This window comes from Paramormyrops kingsleyae, chromosome 3 (assembly GCF_048594095.1).
Source record: "Paramormyrops kingsleyae isolate MSU_618 chromosome 3, PKINGS_0.4, whole genome shotgun sequence".
In the NCBI taxonomy this organism is placed as follows: Eukaryota; Metazoa; Chordata; class Actinopteri; order Osteoglossiformes; family Mormyridae; genus Paramormyrops; species Paramormyrops kingsleyae.
The window spans coordinates 35,522,892-35,538,352 of NC_132799.1; the positions used below are offsets into that span (position 1 = coordinate 35,522,892).

General features: G+C 44.8%; 1 protein-coding gene across 3 annotated transcripts in view; it reads left to right on the forward strand.

Moving 5' to 3' along the window:
- The window catches only part of LOC111845663 (uncharacterized protein KIAA0930-like), a 28,342-nt gene extending 14,356 nt beyond the window's left edge, over window positions 1-13,986 (forward strand). For 2 of the 3 annotated variants that reach the window (XM_023815240.2, XM_072710211.1), the window contains exons 2-10: window positions 536-681; window positions 5,091-5,195; window positions 5,577-5,654; window positions 5,778-5,879; window positions 6,744-6,884; window positions 8,182-8,370; window positions 9,087-9,246; window positions 9,570-9,725; window positions 11,529-13,986. In XM_023815240.2, coding sequence (XP_023671008.2) covers window positions 536-681; window positions 5,091-5,195; window positions 5,577-5,654; window positions 5,778-5,879; window positions 6,744-6,884; window positions 8,182-8,370; window positions 9,087-9,246; window positions 9,570-9,725; window positions 11,529-11,569 — 1,118 coding nt within the window. In that variant the 3' untranslated portion in view covers window positions 11,570-13,986. The remainder of the gene's footprint in view (window positions 1-535; window positions 682-5,090; window positions 5,196-5,576; window positions 5,655-5,777; window positions 5,880-6,743; window positions 6,885-8,181; window positions 8,371-9,086; window positions 9,247-9,569; window positions 9,726-11,528) is intronic. The other variant, XM_023815241.2, reaches the window with a different exon arrangement.
- Window positions 13,987-15,461: the final 1,475 nt, after the last annotated feature.

Sequence of the window (15,461 nt, forward strand, 5' to 3'; positions counted from 1 at the left end):
GCGTAACCAGAAAAACGGATCCAGAAATCCAATTAAATTTGTCCCCGTCTGTGATATGCAGATGCCTTGCTAATTCAGCTCGAGACACTGACAGATGCATGAGGGTGTTTTGTACTGTATTCATTTATTTTTATTATACTATATAGGCACAAACCCTAATGGATCCAAGTTGTGGCGTGAATTAATGTAAATTATGTGATTGTTGCTATAGGAACAAACATTAATTTGTCCTGCCTCTCAGTAATGCACCGTTGTGACGTAAACCATTCGGGATGTTAAGGGCCTAAATGACACACCATAAATATACATACCAAAGACACATGGCAAAAATATGGGATTTCATGCTGCTTACTTATGTTTTCACAAGTTTTCTCAACACACGTCTATTGCAGATCCAAACCGTATAACAATGAACATTTTAATAGATAGCACTTCATTGTTCTGGGCTTTGGTGGCCTATCCCGTGTGTGTGTGTGTGTGTGTGTGTGTGTGTGGATTGATGATTCACAACCCCCCTTCTCTCCTAACTCTCCAGGCTGCTTCAAGGACGACAGGATTGTATTCTGGACGTGGATGTTCTCCACCTACTTCATGGAAAAGTGGACTCCACGCCAGGACGACATGCTCTTCTATGTGCGCAGGAAACCGGCATACAACGCCGAGAACATCGATGGGAAGAAGGTGAGTGCGCACACATACACACACACACACACACACACACACACACACACACACGGCTAAAAAAAAAAAAACAGAATTGAAAGGACCATGAGACTGTGAATCAGCCTGTAGAAAAGTTAATTAAAGTCTACAAAGCACAAAAATGGGACTGACAGTGACCACATATATATTCCACACAGCCATCCTCCCCGAGCATCCGCCCTCCAATCTACTGTGCGCCCCCATGTGGAGAGCAGTGGTAGTGTAGCGCCCCTTTGACCTGCGACGGACAAATTCTTAGAGGCTATAATTAGTTTCGCCTTCCAGGAGCATCGTGCCGCATTAGACAATGCAGGAATCTCCCGGGCAGGAAATTCAGTACAGCGCTGGCGAATTGTGGACCATCTGTCTCTCCCGTGTAGCGAATGCAGTCATTGCTAGAGGATAACGAGATCAAAGTATCCTTAAGCACTGCTGCTCTATTCACCGTCACATTACCTGATGGATTCTCCGTAGGGTTGGATCGATTCCGTTTGGATCGTTAAACGGTCCGGCTAAAATGGCTAATGCATCACCATTTGGTCACCAGGCAGCTTTACCGCTCGGTCATCTTTGATCTGTAAAAAGAAACCACGAAGGCTGGATCGTACCGGCCCGCTGTGCTAATTGCAGGCCTACTGAAATGCAGCCTGTTTTCTCGGCCCCTGGCATTTCCTGCCTCATACAGAGGCCTGCTTCCTTTTATTCCCTGAGGCCACACTCGGTTCATTTCAGGTTTGTTTCAGCTCAGACTCCGCATAGCACTAACGTGGTCTGACTGGTGCCGAGATGATCACCTGCAAGACTGTACAGAGAAGCTTCTTCAGCTTGAGGTGATGTGCTCCATGTCAGCCCCTGTGTCAAAGCAAGCAAACGCATCATTTACAGCCAAATTTAGCTGTTACTCTGCCCCCTGGAGGGTCACACTCTTCTTACAAACAGGCTTCCTTCAAATACTATAGATAAATATGGAGAACGCACAAGGAGACCCTGGACCAGTGGAAACTAACATTTATGTTGAATGGATGCAGGCCCAGACTGGCAGTAGGAAGCTTGTTATCACCCAACAGCCAGAACTTGCTGTGCATGGGGCAAAGGGGGTGATGTCAAGGTTAATGACCGATACACCTAGACCACACGTCGGTGTCTAGTGGTACTTCACTTGACATGCTCCAGTCGAATTTCCGGCCATATAAACGGATTTGACGTGTTGCAGACGGTAATAATAAAGCCTCCAGCTTGCTGTAGCAGCCTAGCCGGTCTTCTAGAGCTGCCTGCAGCGAGAGGAGCAGCAGGGCACAGACCTGAGTTGGCCAATGGTCCTTTGGCTCCTGTGGAGCAGGCATCCATTGAAAAATCTGTCACCTTTCCCACCGAAATGAAGGCGTGCCATTGGTAGTTTAAGTCACATGGTTGGATGGCAGTTTGTACCATGAAAACTGAGTTAATCAATTAATACATGGCTGTTTGCTGCATCATGCTGCTTTTCAAAGCAGAGCTAATACATCATTCTGCAGTCAATATTTTATTGGTGGCTTGTTTGGCTGTGTGTAATGTCAGTTTCGAGCCATCCAGCGACCCCAATTGACCCTTCCACTGCTGATACCTCACATATCTATTCATGTGAAACCCTGACAGTCTGTGTAGTTATAGTCCATATGCTCTGAATCCGGAATCTGAATCTTCTGTCCCTTGTTATAGGCAGCGGTATTGGATGTTAGATGGATGTGAATAAAAGGTTTTGCCGTTCCTACCACAAAGGAGACCACCCTCCGTCTATCTGTGTTGGGAAAGCCCCGACTCCAGCTCATCCACCAGTGGAGGCAGATGTTAAGAGAATCCTGGAGTAAATATTCATAGTAATTAATTGTAAATTGATTCATTTAGATTTGGAATAAATGAAATTGCCATGATGCAAATAGATTGCGGGATTTTTTGGTAAACAAGGGTACGTTTGCCTTGCCCCTGCCCCCGCACCCCCCAAGACCCAGAGACCGGTGATGTCATTCACTCATGAAGAGCCTCACCCGTAGCATGGGTGACACACGAATGAAAGAGCTCTGTGATGTTTCTGTCCCCCCCAAAATGACACCCTGATAGCAAGGGAGCCCCTGGAGCTTTTAAGGCTTCCTCTCCGTCCTCCAGGCTCCTGATTTGACTTGGATGTCACCTGAACCAAAGGATGGCAAAAAGCACCAAGGACCCGCCAGTGACTCCGTCACTATTAGCCGCAAGTTCTTCCCGCTCAAGGCGTGGAGGGACTTTATCTTCCAGAAAACACCATGGAAAGTCTAATGCCCTGCAGCACAGGACCAGCAAGCACAATGTTAGCCAACCAGGAAATGCAGAACGGTGCAAGAGCACAAGACAAAAATGCATCTACTTATTGCACAAAATTAATAATTCTACTGGGAACCAGTGAGCCGTGAATTCATCATATATCATATTTCATTTAATTTCCTTTCATTTCAACTTCACCACTCCATGATCAGGGCCCACTCTACTTTTTCAGGGGCTATGGGCCCCCCACCAAAGCGCAGGTAATTTGAGGGCCGTATGACTAGGACTGAAGTACCGTTCTGCGTAGTATTGTAATAAAGTATTTATCTGTCTGTCTGTCTTGTGCTTTTCAGAGATAAAAGGTTCTCCTTAATTCGGTTGACAGTATAGTACTGGCCACCTTTAGTGGGAAGGACCATGCGAGGTAAACGGGTGTTGCCGGCCCTTTGTTGCTATGGTAACAGCACAGGTCTGCACGGGCCATGTTTCCTCATATGTGTCGACCCAGCGACCACCAGAGCACCTTAACGTCACAAAATCAATGGCCTTATTGCAGCAGTTCCTCTGGTTTGATAATTCCTGATCTAATTGCCCATCGGTGCAGTTTGAGCACTTAAACTGAGCAAACAGCTGCAAGTCTGGGGATCTTTACCTTTTCAGTCGGACACTTAAAGCTACGAGTTTTTGCTGCTCTCACACACACTACGTGAGTTGAGCAGTGGTTGAATTCGCTTAGCGAAAACTCAATTTTAGACCAGGTTTGAAGATTTTTGTATTGATTGGCTTCTTTGGGGACAGACGTTATTATATTTTAAAGCTGAATAAATATTGAGCTGTGGTTTCTTTTTATTGTGTTTTTTTCCTCGTGCCGTTTCATAGCCACAGATGGTCAAGGCAATGCTAACAAAAGTTAGCATATTTGTGCAGGTTTGCCATGTTCCGCTTTGGTCTACAGGTCACTGTCTCATCCTGGTACTCTTCCTGCCTGCCAATCATCTCTCCTGAATCTCCCTGGTTTCATGACCTTAACTCATAGAAGCAGACTTTATATTGCGAAGGCTCATGAGGACGTCTTTGGGGCAAGGTGTATTTATACGCTAACTGTGACTGTTGCTTCAGTGTTGAGCGTATGGTCCCGATCCGTGTGAAATGGCAGCGTATACGTTCCATCAGTGTGGGCGGATAAGAGCTGGGAAACGAGACAGCCGGTCTTGGCTTAATGGCGGATTTGGAAGAAGCTCAGTCTAATATGGTGGCATGAACAGCAACAGTTGCCGGTGGGACAGCCGACCAATCAGAGTGCAGGTGATGTCATCTACAGTCACCTCTGTGTTCCAAATTGAACTGAAACCTCTTGAGCTGAAGCCAGTGACCTCTAGTTGATTTTGGACGGATGAGTTCCCAGCTCAACAAATGCAGTGTCAGCATATTACTGGTTATGTGCATAGATGTATGATATCCCACCAAGCAAAATGTCTACCAAATAAAAAATAATATCGCCGTGTCTTCTGGGTAAACTGATGATACTGCAGGGGGGGTGGTGAGCTATGGCTGTATTCCAGACATGGTTTGTAAATGAGGTTTTGTTTGTGGGTGCTCTTGGGGGTGGGGGTGGTTGCGTAATTGCCACAGTTGGGGAGAGGATCCCTCTCCATGACAAAGAAGCACTGTCAGGCGGATGAGGTCACCTATCTATCGATGAAAGTGACCTTAATCCCAAAAAAAACACAAATCCCCGCCCATTTTCCTCTCTTCGTGCCTTACAGTGCGTTGCCAGTCAGAGATTGGCTCAGAATTCCACATTCACTATAATAAATCACCATAATAGCCATGCTTTGTTCTTCTCACAGAACAAATTCTCTTTGATTTCATTAAAATTTTTATTACACAGAAATTAGACTCTTCTTCTTGGGCTCCTGTATGGGAATTAAAATTTTCCGTCCATCGTAGCGGAATGATTAACCTTTTATTGTATTAATGTCTCAGTGAAAAAATGTGTTCCTATTTCAGATGTCCTTCTCTTTATATAACAGGTGACAGGGTCCAGTTTTAGTTGAGAGTAGCGCTCGTACAGTATTTACGGAGCTGCTGGTCCCTTTTCCTCTTGGCAGGTGGAGGTGGAGGTATACAGGAGGGACTCCAAGAAACTGCCCGGACTGGGGGACCCGGACATCGACTGGGAGGACAGTGTCTACCTGAACCTCATCCTGCAGAAGGTACCGAAGAGATTTAAGTATGTAAATAAAAGATGTGCTTTTTCGTGTTGTGTGCTCGGCCAGTGGAGGCACAGGCTGTGTTTGGGGTGGTGTTGACGATAGACAAGGTGACTTCATGGCTGAACACATCCATGTTTTTGAAATCTTGGCTTAAGAAACGGGAGTGAAGGAACTGGGGCTTTGACCTTGGGCATCATACTTAAATTTATAATGAATTTTTTCTGTAAATCTCAGCCCCTATGAAGCCATATGCACTACGTTTTTCTACAATATATATGTCTGCTGCCAGACATTGATATATTATGTGGATTCATCATAGGTTGCCTGTAGGGATATTCTGTTGTGCATGCAAGCTCACGGCTGTTAGTCACTGTCCCCCAGCTGGACTATGTGGTCACCTGTGCGGTCTGCACGCGCTCAGAGGCTGGCGACATACACATCCACAAGAAGAAGTCGCAGGTGCGAGTCCGATCACATGATCACTTTTGAATTTGAACACTGAAAAGATAAAAGTTGACTGCATCATGTGACATCACCTGTGTCCCTAAACCATGATTGTCGCATCTTCCCTCCATTGCACAGCAAGTGTTCGCCTCTCCAAGCAAACACCCCATGGACAGCAAAGGCGAGGAGTCCAAGATTAGCTACCCCAACATCTTCTTCATGATCGACAACTTTGAGGAGGTAATGCCCATGTGTGGGGATAATCCAATCAGGTTTCTCTTCTCCCATAGTGACACAGCATGATGTTTTCGCTCGTCAGGGGTGTGAAGCTCCCTCTTACTCAATAGTCATATGTCAGTTGGGGGTATGGGGGCGTCATTCCGAAGATATGAGCCTGACTGACTTCCGCAGCCAATACTGTGATGGCTTTAGATGCACTTCTTACTGTAGTGTCCTTAAGTGGACGAAACTGATAATGATTAAATCAGTTAAATGAGATGTCAGTATGTTGCTTTAATAAATGATGGTGATTGCTGCTTGGTCAACAGTTCATAGTTCTTAAAATGTTCAATGGTGGATGTACCACTCTGTATATTATGTATCTCAGCATATGCTGAAAGATGTGAAAGCAGTAGGGTCACATGATGAACTGCTACTAGCCTTTGTGTTGAAATTGCAGTTAACATGTGACATATACACGTCATGGTGTATTGATTACTAGGCCAGGGATAGGCAATCTTATCCAGAAAGGACTGCTGTGTGTGTGTGGGTTTTCACTGCAACACCTTAATTCAGTGTTTCCTAATCCCACAGTCGGTCCATGTTTTTGCTCCCTCCGAGCTCTGGGAGGGAGCAAAATTGTGAACTGTTTGTGGGTCCCCGAGGACCACATTGGGAAACACTGCCCTAATTAGATCTCAAGTTAGAGGACTGATTGCCTGAAGAGTCCTCACACCTGGGTTTGAACAGCTGACCGAAAGGTTATCCCAAAAACCTGCATATGCACCGGCCCTTTGCGGATAAGATTGCCCACCCCTGGTGTAGTGTAGCGAAATATGTGGCACAGCGGTGCAGTCACATGCTGAAACCTGTCGCGTGTGGTAGGCTTTCGGCGACATGACAGTGGGGGAGGGTGAGATGGTCTGCGTGGAACTGGTGGCCAGCGACAAGAGCAACACCTTCCAGGGCGTCATCTTCCAGGGGTCCATCCGGTATGAGGCCCTCAGGAAGGTCTATGACAACCGGGTAAGAGCCCAACAATGCTCGTCGTCTTCACAGAACATATCCAGAACATGAAGCTGAGGACAGGACAAGCCAAAAGTGCTCAACTTATAAAACTCAATACTGTACATCTTAAATCAGAAGCCATATCAAAAATTTCATGTTGTTCTCTAGAATGTATACCCTTGTGCAAATTAATTGAGACAAGTAGTAATGTTTTTGCAATCTGATTTTCAGTCTCATTCTGGAAAGCCAACAATATACCTTCATTAGTCACTTTTTCAGTGTGTTGGGGTTACATCATCATATATGGGAAATTTCATTATTGTTATATTTCCTGATGGGTCAGGCATCTTCCAGCATGATCTCGCCCTGTACCATATGTCAAAAGGGGTGAGGAATTTCATCAACAAGAAGAAAAGCAGGGTTCAGGACTGGCCTGGAAACTCTCTGGATTTAAACCCTATAGAGAATCTGTGGTCAGTCTGCAAGCAGCACCTTCGTGGAATGGACTGTACCACAAAAGATAAGCTTTTTCAGGTATTAAGTACAGTACTGGGAAGCCCCCCCCCCCCAAGATCATCAAAGACTGCTCAGAATTGTTGGATTTTATGCCAAATTGCATCCAAATGCTACTAAAAAACTGTGGTCATATTATATATTGAAATGTTAATATGTTAAACTTGTTTTGATTAATTTGCACAAGGGTGTATAAATAGGCTTTGGTGTGTAACACTGAGCCATAGAAACTTCATAGGTGAGCTGATACAGAGATTGTATAAACTCAAAATCTGAAGAAGTGAGTGATAGACTTGAAATAGCTCCCATTGCTCATTGTAAGAGTGTGACCTCATGTGTTATCCATCAGCTCTCCAAATTACCCTTCAATCCAAGTCATTTGTTCAGTGTTTTTTTTGTCCCTTTCGTTACTGCAAGGAGTGAGATAAAGCTAAAATAGATCACAGAGCCATTATGTCACCCAAATCTGTCTCTGAAACGTTTATCATCCCTGAGACCAAGCTTGTCAGTGCAATGGGGTCTCTTCTGCATGCAGACCCAAGAGATTTTCCAAAAATATGCACCCTAAATTTGACTCAGTTATTCAGTTTATTTCTGCATCTATTTCAGGATGAATGTTTTAGTTGGATGTGATATGATATAAGATGATCAAATATCTTCTAGCGTGCATCATCAGCATAAAATAGGTACCAGACGTTATTCTTGGCACGTCGATCATGCACATGCTCAGTAAATGCAAGAATGAAGAGGTTGAGGGGTGGAGGCCCTCATTAAGTTTTACTCCCTTTCCTCATGTGCACAGGTGAGTGTGGCAGCCAAGATGGCGCAGAGAGTGTCCTTTGGCTTCTACAAGTACAACAACATGGAGTTTGTCCGCATGAAGGGACCCCAGGGGAAGGGCCATGCAGAGATGGCGGTGAGCCGCGTGCCAACCGGAGACACCTCGCCCTGCAACACCGAGGAGGACATGGACTCGCCCCTGCACGAGCGGGTCTGTAACCCCTGACAGTTTCACTCCTCTAACCTTACCCTCAGGTCCTGTTAAACATGGCCTGTTGGACATGCTTGCTCGTGTACGCTGAACGATTCGCGCAAATGAATCTGCTGTAATGTGCTGAGCTCTCCTCTGAACCTAACTCCCGTCTGTCTCACTGGAGACTCGTGAAAATTGAAACCAAAGACTGAGCCTTTCAAATATTCATGTTCGTCTCTGCTGCCAAGCCCATCCTGGGACTAGAGCTGGCTTACTTTCCATTTGCCATGTTCCGATGTGTGATGATCCACTGTGCTTCTGCCGTTGCGTATTGATATTTTCCTAGCCCGATGTCTTTCGGATTAGCTACCATTTCGAACCTCAATTAAAGCGGATCTTGTAGGACACGAGACAAGAGTCTGAGACCAACTTGTCAACGATAGCTTGAAGCTGTTAATTTGGTGGATTCAAAAGCTTGTCCAGTTGGTCCTTACAAAACCAGCTTTGCCGATGTAACCATGACAATAACACCACCAATAGGAGGACCTACAGAGTATGGTTTAGAGAGTTAAGTATTGTAAGTGCCAATAAAACAGGTGCTAAGTTTCACAGGATGTTCCCAATGTGGGTTTTCCTTTTTGAGAGCTAATGAGGATGCTGAAAGCAACGTTGACTCCTTAGCCCCATCCTCCGCCTCACGTCCTCTTGCTCCACCCATGTCGTCACTGTCTCAGGTCACCTCCTTCAGCACACCACCCACCCCGGAGAGGAACCGGCCCTCCTTCTTCTCCCCCTCCCTACGCCGCAAGGTACCGCGCAACTACGTTGCTGAGATGAAGAAGTCACACTCCGCCAACGACAGCGAGGAGTTTTACCGTGAGGACAGTGGAGGAGGTGAGGGGGGCTATCAAGACAGATCCCTCTCTGTCTCCTCCGTGCTTCATGGAAGAAAGGCCCTTTTTCATTTATTGCTTCTTGACTAGCTAGCTGTTATCATCCTACTTTCCTGCAGGAATTGAGATGCTTTTATGTTTTAGATTGATAGTCCAACTGCAACTGATGATTCAGCTTGGGGATCTCTGTGTAGGGTTTGAAGGCTGAGATGCAATGGGGGACCCAAGTCTGCCTTGTTCGTAGTCTACCTTGATCCTCTTGATTCTTTGCCTACTTTAGGCTAACAACTGCTTGACAGGGTGATCGTCTCTTTTTGCCGATAGATCTTCAAAAGGCCACCAACTTGCGCTCGCGGTCACTGTCAGGCACGGGCCGCTCCCTGGTGGGCTCCTGGCTCAAACTGAACAGAACTGAGGACATTTTCCTGCTGTTTGCCCACCTCACCTACGTCACGCTACCCGTGCACCGAATAACCACAGGTGAGGTTCACAGTGGGGAAGGTGGTTCTGATCCTAATGGTGATTAGTGTTTATAATCAGCAAATTTTGTTGTATTTTGCCCTGAAGTGGCTATTAAGGATATACTCACACTAGGTGATCCAAACTGGCTCTGTACCGTGACCAGGCCTTTTTGAAAAGTTGGGCTGGGGCACAGTTCAGTTGTACTCGGGTACGGTATGCATTGTGTAATCGGCAAACATGTTCGAACATGGAACAAAGACGTGACATCAAGGATGCGACTAGCACATGTAAACTATATACATGAACCAGACCCGGAAGGAACAGACCGGGTAGGCCGTACAGACCGGGTAGGCCGTATAAACCCGGTAGGCCGTACAGACCGGGTAGGCCGTACAGACCGGGTAGGCCGTACAGACGGGGTAGGCCGTACAGACCGGGTAGGCTGTATAGACCGGGTAGTGACAAACATTTACAGGGCTATAAATAACGGGTATAAAAATCACTCTGGAAGCCGGGTTTTCGTTATGTTTAATAAATGTTTCAGACTTTAAACTGCAAAAAGTACTGCACCACCGACGTCTTTGAACTTCATTATTTCACAATATTTCCTTTTTTAAAAGACGTTGTGGCGGCCGAGGTGTTGTGTCCCTTTCTTTACAACCACATCAGTGCAGATCGCTTCCATGATACCAAACAGCAGCGTATGGTGTGCTCCGCTAACCAAATTGAATAAACATAAGGCTGAAAATGAATTTATACAGATTACTAACTTTTGGGCATCACAATACACCTCTCATTAATATTTTAGGTGTATAGTACTGAAAAACTGGCACCTGGACAGATTTTTACATCTGTTATCTAATGTCCTTGAAAGGAAAACATATAACAAACATGGCGGCAAAGGGATCACTTTGCTTTGTGGCAGAGGTGCAGTGTTTGCTGGTAATCTGGGCTGACGAGAGTATCCAGGAACAACTGGATGCAACACACAAAAACTCTGAGATATTTGGTAAAGTACAGAACTGTATTTTTATATACGCGCAGCACGATTTAAATGAAAATCATTGCGTTGCATACTCCATAAATCAATAGAGGGCCGTGTATGATAATACGCCCAAAACAACTCCAAATAAGCCGCAAAATTAGGACATAAATCAAGAACTCCATTTTCTGTGTTTATTCAACAAAAGTTGCACAGTGATGACAAAAGTGTGCTCGGGCCCTGAACGTTAAGCGAAACGTGAGTGCAGAAAAATGGGAGACTGGGGAGGCAGAACAATTGTGAGTACACTCTAAGACAGGGGTGTCAAACTCCAGTCCTGGGGGGTCGGAGCCCTGCACAGTTTTTTGGTTTCCCCTCATTTAACACACCTGATTCAACTCCTTGTGCTAATTACCACACAGCTCTTGGGCAGAATCATTTGCAGTGGAACAGGGAAAGAACTAAGCTACACAGGGCTCCGGCCCCCCAGGACTGGAGTCTGACACCCCTGCCCGAAGAGGTTTTAGTGAGGGAAACTTTGCCAAGCTTAGACAAAGAAGTGACACTAATTGTTGATTATGCCTTGGATTTATCATAATCTGGGTTTGCTGCTGCCACCCAACTAAAGCTACATGTAGGCCAGCCAGTTGTAGAATTCCAATAGCAGTCCACTTATTAAACCTTCTGAAAAAGAATATTAGAAGATGTATATTTAGTTAAAACTGCACAAAATGTGGTTTCAGGATTACATTTGCGCTGTTTCCAAAACTAATGTTGCATAAATTAAATCAGAATTTAATTATGAACAAGATCATTTAAAAAAAATTCCTTGTTTCCAGATATCCTGGAAGTGAGACAAAAGCCCATCCTGATGACATAGCGGACGCTGCGAGCGACTTCCTCGAACTCACTGCCAAGTGCCTAATTGCATCAGGCCACAGACAACACTACCACCTAGTGTCAAGACGGGAAGCCAAAAAGAGTGACACGGCGGTGTTTCACGATGAGGAACAGGGGGAAACGATAGCAAACCAGCCATTCAGAAGTGCCTCTATCTGACACCTGACACCTGTTCACAGGAGGAACAAGGCCGTCTGAAGCGACAGACCCCATTCGCTGATTCTAACCATCCTGCAGTTTCCTGTTGGGATCATCCGTAGCCCTCGACTGATGCACCGTTTATTAAACTTTGATCCGAAGGCAACGTCTCTACTTTCCTGTAAATACCTGCCACTCGGCCACTCACCAAAAGGCCTTCAGCTGGCTGTGTTGTGTAGCTTTTGCACTATGTTGTACTTTTGACACAGGATTCCTTTTTTAGGGATGTACCTTTAAGGGTTACGCTTGATGTTGTGGCCTTTGGTGTTTTTTGGTTTCTTTATATCAGCAGTGTTGGAGGCTGGATTACTGTATATTAACTGCTCTTAACCTAGTTGAATGTAACTAGGCAGTACACGTATTGTATCCCTGCTAATCTTTTACGGCAACCTCACTGATAGAGAAGTTTCTTTTTCAATGAAGTATTTTAAACTTTAATGTTAACACATTATGTGTATAGGGAATTTACACTGAGAGTAATTATAAGGACACATTGTGAGAGCAATTTGAGTAAATAGGACGCTAATAGAACAGTTGTTAATGTTGCTAAAACCCAAATATCACAAACTGATGTTTATTTGATATGCTATGTACAGAAAGTATTAACAGTGACAGTGTGCATGGGTAGAGCACCTGCTCACTTCCTGTCCTGTGCTTTGGCATATTTCCTCTCTACAAGGAGACAAACCATAGGAGGGGTATGGAAGTTAAGGCAGGTACAGCTAATCGGTTGGTGGAACCAGAGTCACTGCACTCCAGTAGTTTCCAAAAATGAACATCCAGTAAAGTGAATTCATGTACATCCTCCTGACAAGCTTACGGTTTTACTAGCTTGAGCTGAACAGAAAGTTTGGATATTTTTGAGTCGATGAACTTGTAAATATTCACTGTCTCCTGAACCTCAGGTAACGGCAGATGCTTAACTCACAGCAGAGGCAGTTAACAGGACAGCAAAGCTATACTGTTATTTTCTGTACTCCTCATGACCCTGACCTGGAGTAGTCACTAGAGGATGGATGGATGGATGGATGGGTCTCCTATACTTTAATGCCTACCCATGAGGTGTAACAAAACATGGACATGGTGTTTCACTGTAATTATCTTCTCTATATAGCTGACTTTCCATATCATGATCAACTATGTACCCATTCATAAAATCCAAGCTTTGTTTTATAAAGTAGTATCATTCTGAGAGCAACATGAACCATCCTTCACGATACTTCATTCAACCACATCTATTTCTGTTGAATACTTGCCGGCAAAAGTTTGACTAAAGTTTTGTATCTCTAACGTGTCTCCGAGCATCTCCCAGTCCCTTTGACTGAGCTTTCCATTTCTGAGAGCTTCGCAATTTTTTTAGGTTCACTTTGCCTTTTACGGTGGACAGGAGTGCCTTTGAGGCTGAGGCAGAAATGCGGTGTGCTCACGGATGGAAGAGGAAGAATGTTGACCTACCTGACTGGTCGCTGTCACGCCGACAGATGGAAGCCCACCAGAGGAGAACGTTACACCAGCAGGGCAAACTGCATCTGGAACACTTGGACACGGACCACCAAAGTACACGCTATAGGCTGCAGACGGACACTGTACTTAGAGACGCCAAAGCACAGCTCCTGGGAGCGTTGCACACAGAGGAGCAGCCATGTTAGTACGCTGGCCATAGTCCCGTGGCCTAATATTACTCTGCACTGGCTGACCCAGAGCTCTTCAGAAAACCAGTGCTTGAAGAACCCCTTTAATGATCTGAGCTTCCTGACTATCCCAACTTAACTCCATCCAGTGATATACACCTGTAACGGGTTCTATGAGGATCTTAGCTTCTCATTCTACTGCTCAGAAGCCCAGAGAGCAAACGTCCTCTTGAGTGAAACTTATGACTGCTTTGTGAGAGCTGAGCAAAACTGCAAAAACCACAAGGACCGATGTGTAATCTGAGCATTTTGCTATCTGAGGACAAGTATACTTGAGCAGCATTAAGAACTAATTTTCCAGTAATTTCTCACCTTTCCTTGTTTAATTTGTATGCTTATGCTGATGTATACAGATAGAAAGATGTTCATTCTGGAAGCCTGTTTTGTGGTGACACAGTTCAAATGCTTTAAACATTTTTTTAAATATTAACATAAATCCATGTGCATGTTGTCATAATTTGAATTTTTTTCTCCTAATTCCCTAAAATACAAAAGTTATCAGAAACTATCCCAGCTATGACTCATAGCTGCTTCAGCATATTACTTTTGTGATTAATCTTGCAGGTTGAGTCCACCCACGGTCCAAGTCAGGACAAGATGTGACCAGACACACCTTCAGAGCACCCACAAAGTAAACACGCCACCTAGAAAAAACCCTTGAAACACAATGTCTAACGCGTCTACTCTTGATGTTATTCATAAACCACATGACTTGAGGTAGGAAACAGGAGGAGGCTAAACTTCACAGTAACACAGCAAAACTTCACAGTAAAAAGGGGACCCATCCTTCAGTTACCAAGTAGGTTAGTAGCAGGTTTATCCAATGCTTATAGAAGGAAAACTAGATGGTAAGGGTGTTACTAGCTCGCTTTTACGGCAGAGCAGAGTACTAGAGAACAGTTATAAAGGATTATAAGATGTCTATCTTCTTTTCCCATGAATTTGCATTCAAGCATTTCAATTTGAGGCCCGAACACTCCAGATGTTTAATGTATGCTGCTGCCATTATCTTCCTGGAAGCCGGTCTCACTCCCTGGAAATCCAGCCCCTGCTCCTTCCAACCAAGGGCTGAAGGCAGGCAGCCCTGATCCTCACCAGGAAGAGCGGTGTGTAAGCAACGTCAGGATAACCAAGATACTCTAGACCGCAGACAGACATTTTTCCAATCTCAGTTTAATGTTTGAGTCAGTGTTAGGGTTAGCAAACACATACATGGCATAGAGTAACAGCACACGGACCCTGCAGAACTAAGAAACTGGTTAAAACCTAATTCAAAATTGGTTAAGTTAGCAGGTGATCGTTACCTGCTTTCCAATTAAAACTGTTTACTTTCTGCAGCTTTGCTTTTCGATTAGAAAAAAAATATATATTTAAGCTTTTCAGAATGGCTAGATCACCAGCGAGTGGCCCAGGTTATCACTGAGAGCCAGGAGAATTTGAATTCGTTACCGACCGTGTTTAGCGGAAACCTAAACCGCCAGAGAACACAAAACAGGCCACAGTCTGTGAAAGTGAATGTGCAGTGATTTATTGACCAATCACTCATACAAATGAGTCAGGCCGCGTTGCCTGGCGGGAGTCACCTCTGCTGGAGCAGCATGAAGGACACTTGGATGATGAGATATATATATATATATATATATATATATATAAAAAAAAAGTCACTCAGCTACACCAGTGTGGACGATATGAAAACAGACGGACTGAACAGCCGCAGACTCACATTCATCCATGACACTTACAGGTGTGGGGCTCCGTACAATATTATCTTCTTTGGGGAAGTGGAGGTCAGATGTAGTGGGGAGGGGACTGAAAAGGACTCAAATCTGCCAGTTGGAGGTGAAAAGGTCTCATCCAGCTCACTCAGCACAGGCAACTACCACTCCTGAATAAATATTCCCCATCACATCACTCACAGAGAAGTGGCTGAAGCTTTAAAAAAATAATAATATATAGATCTGTTTAGCCGAGGGCCCATTGACC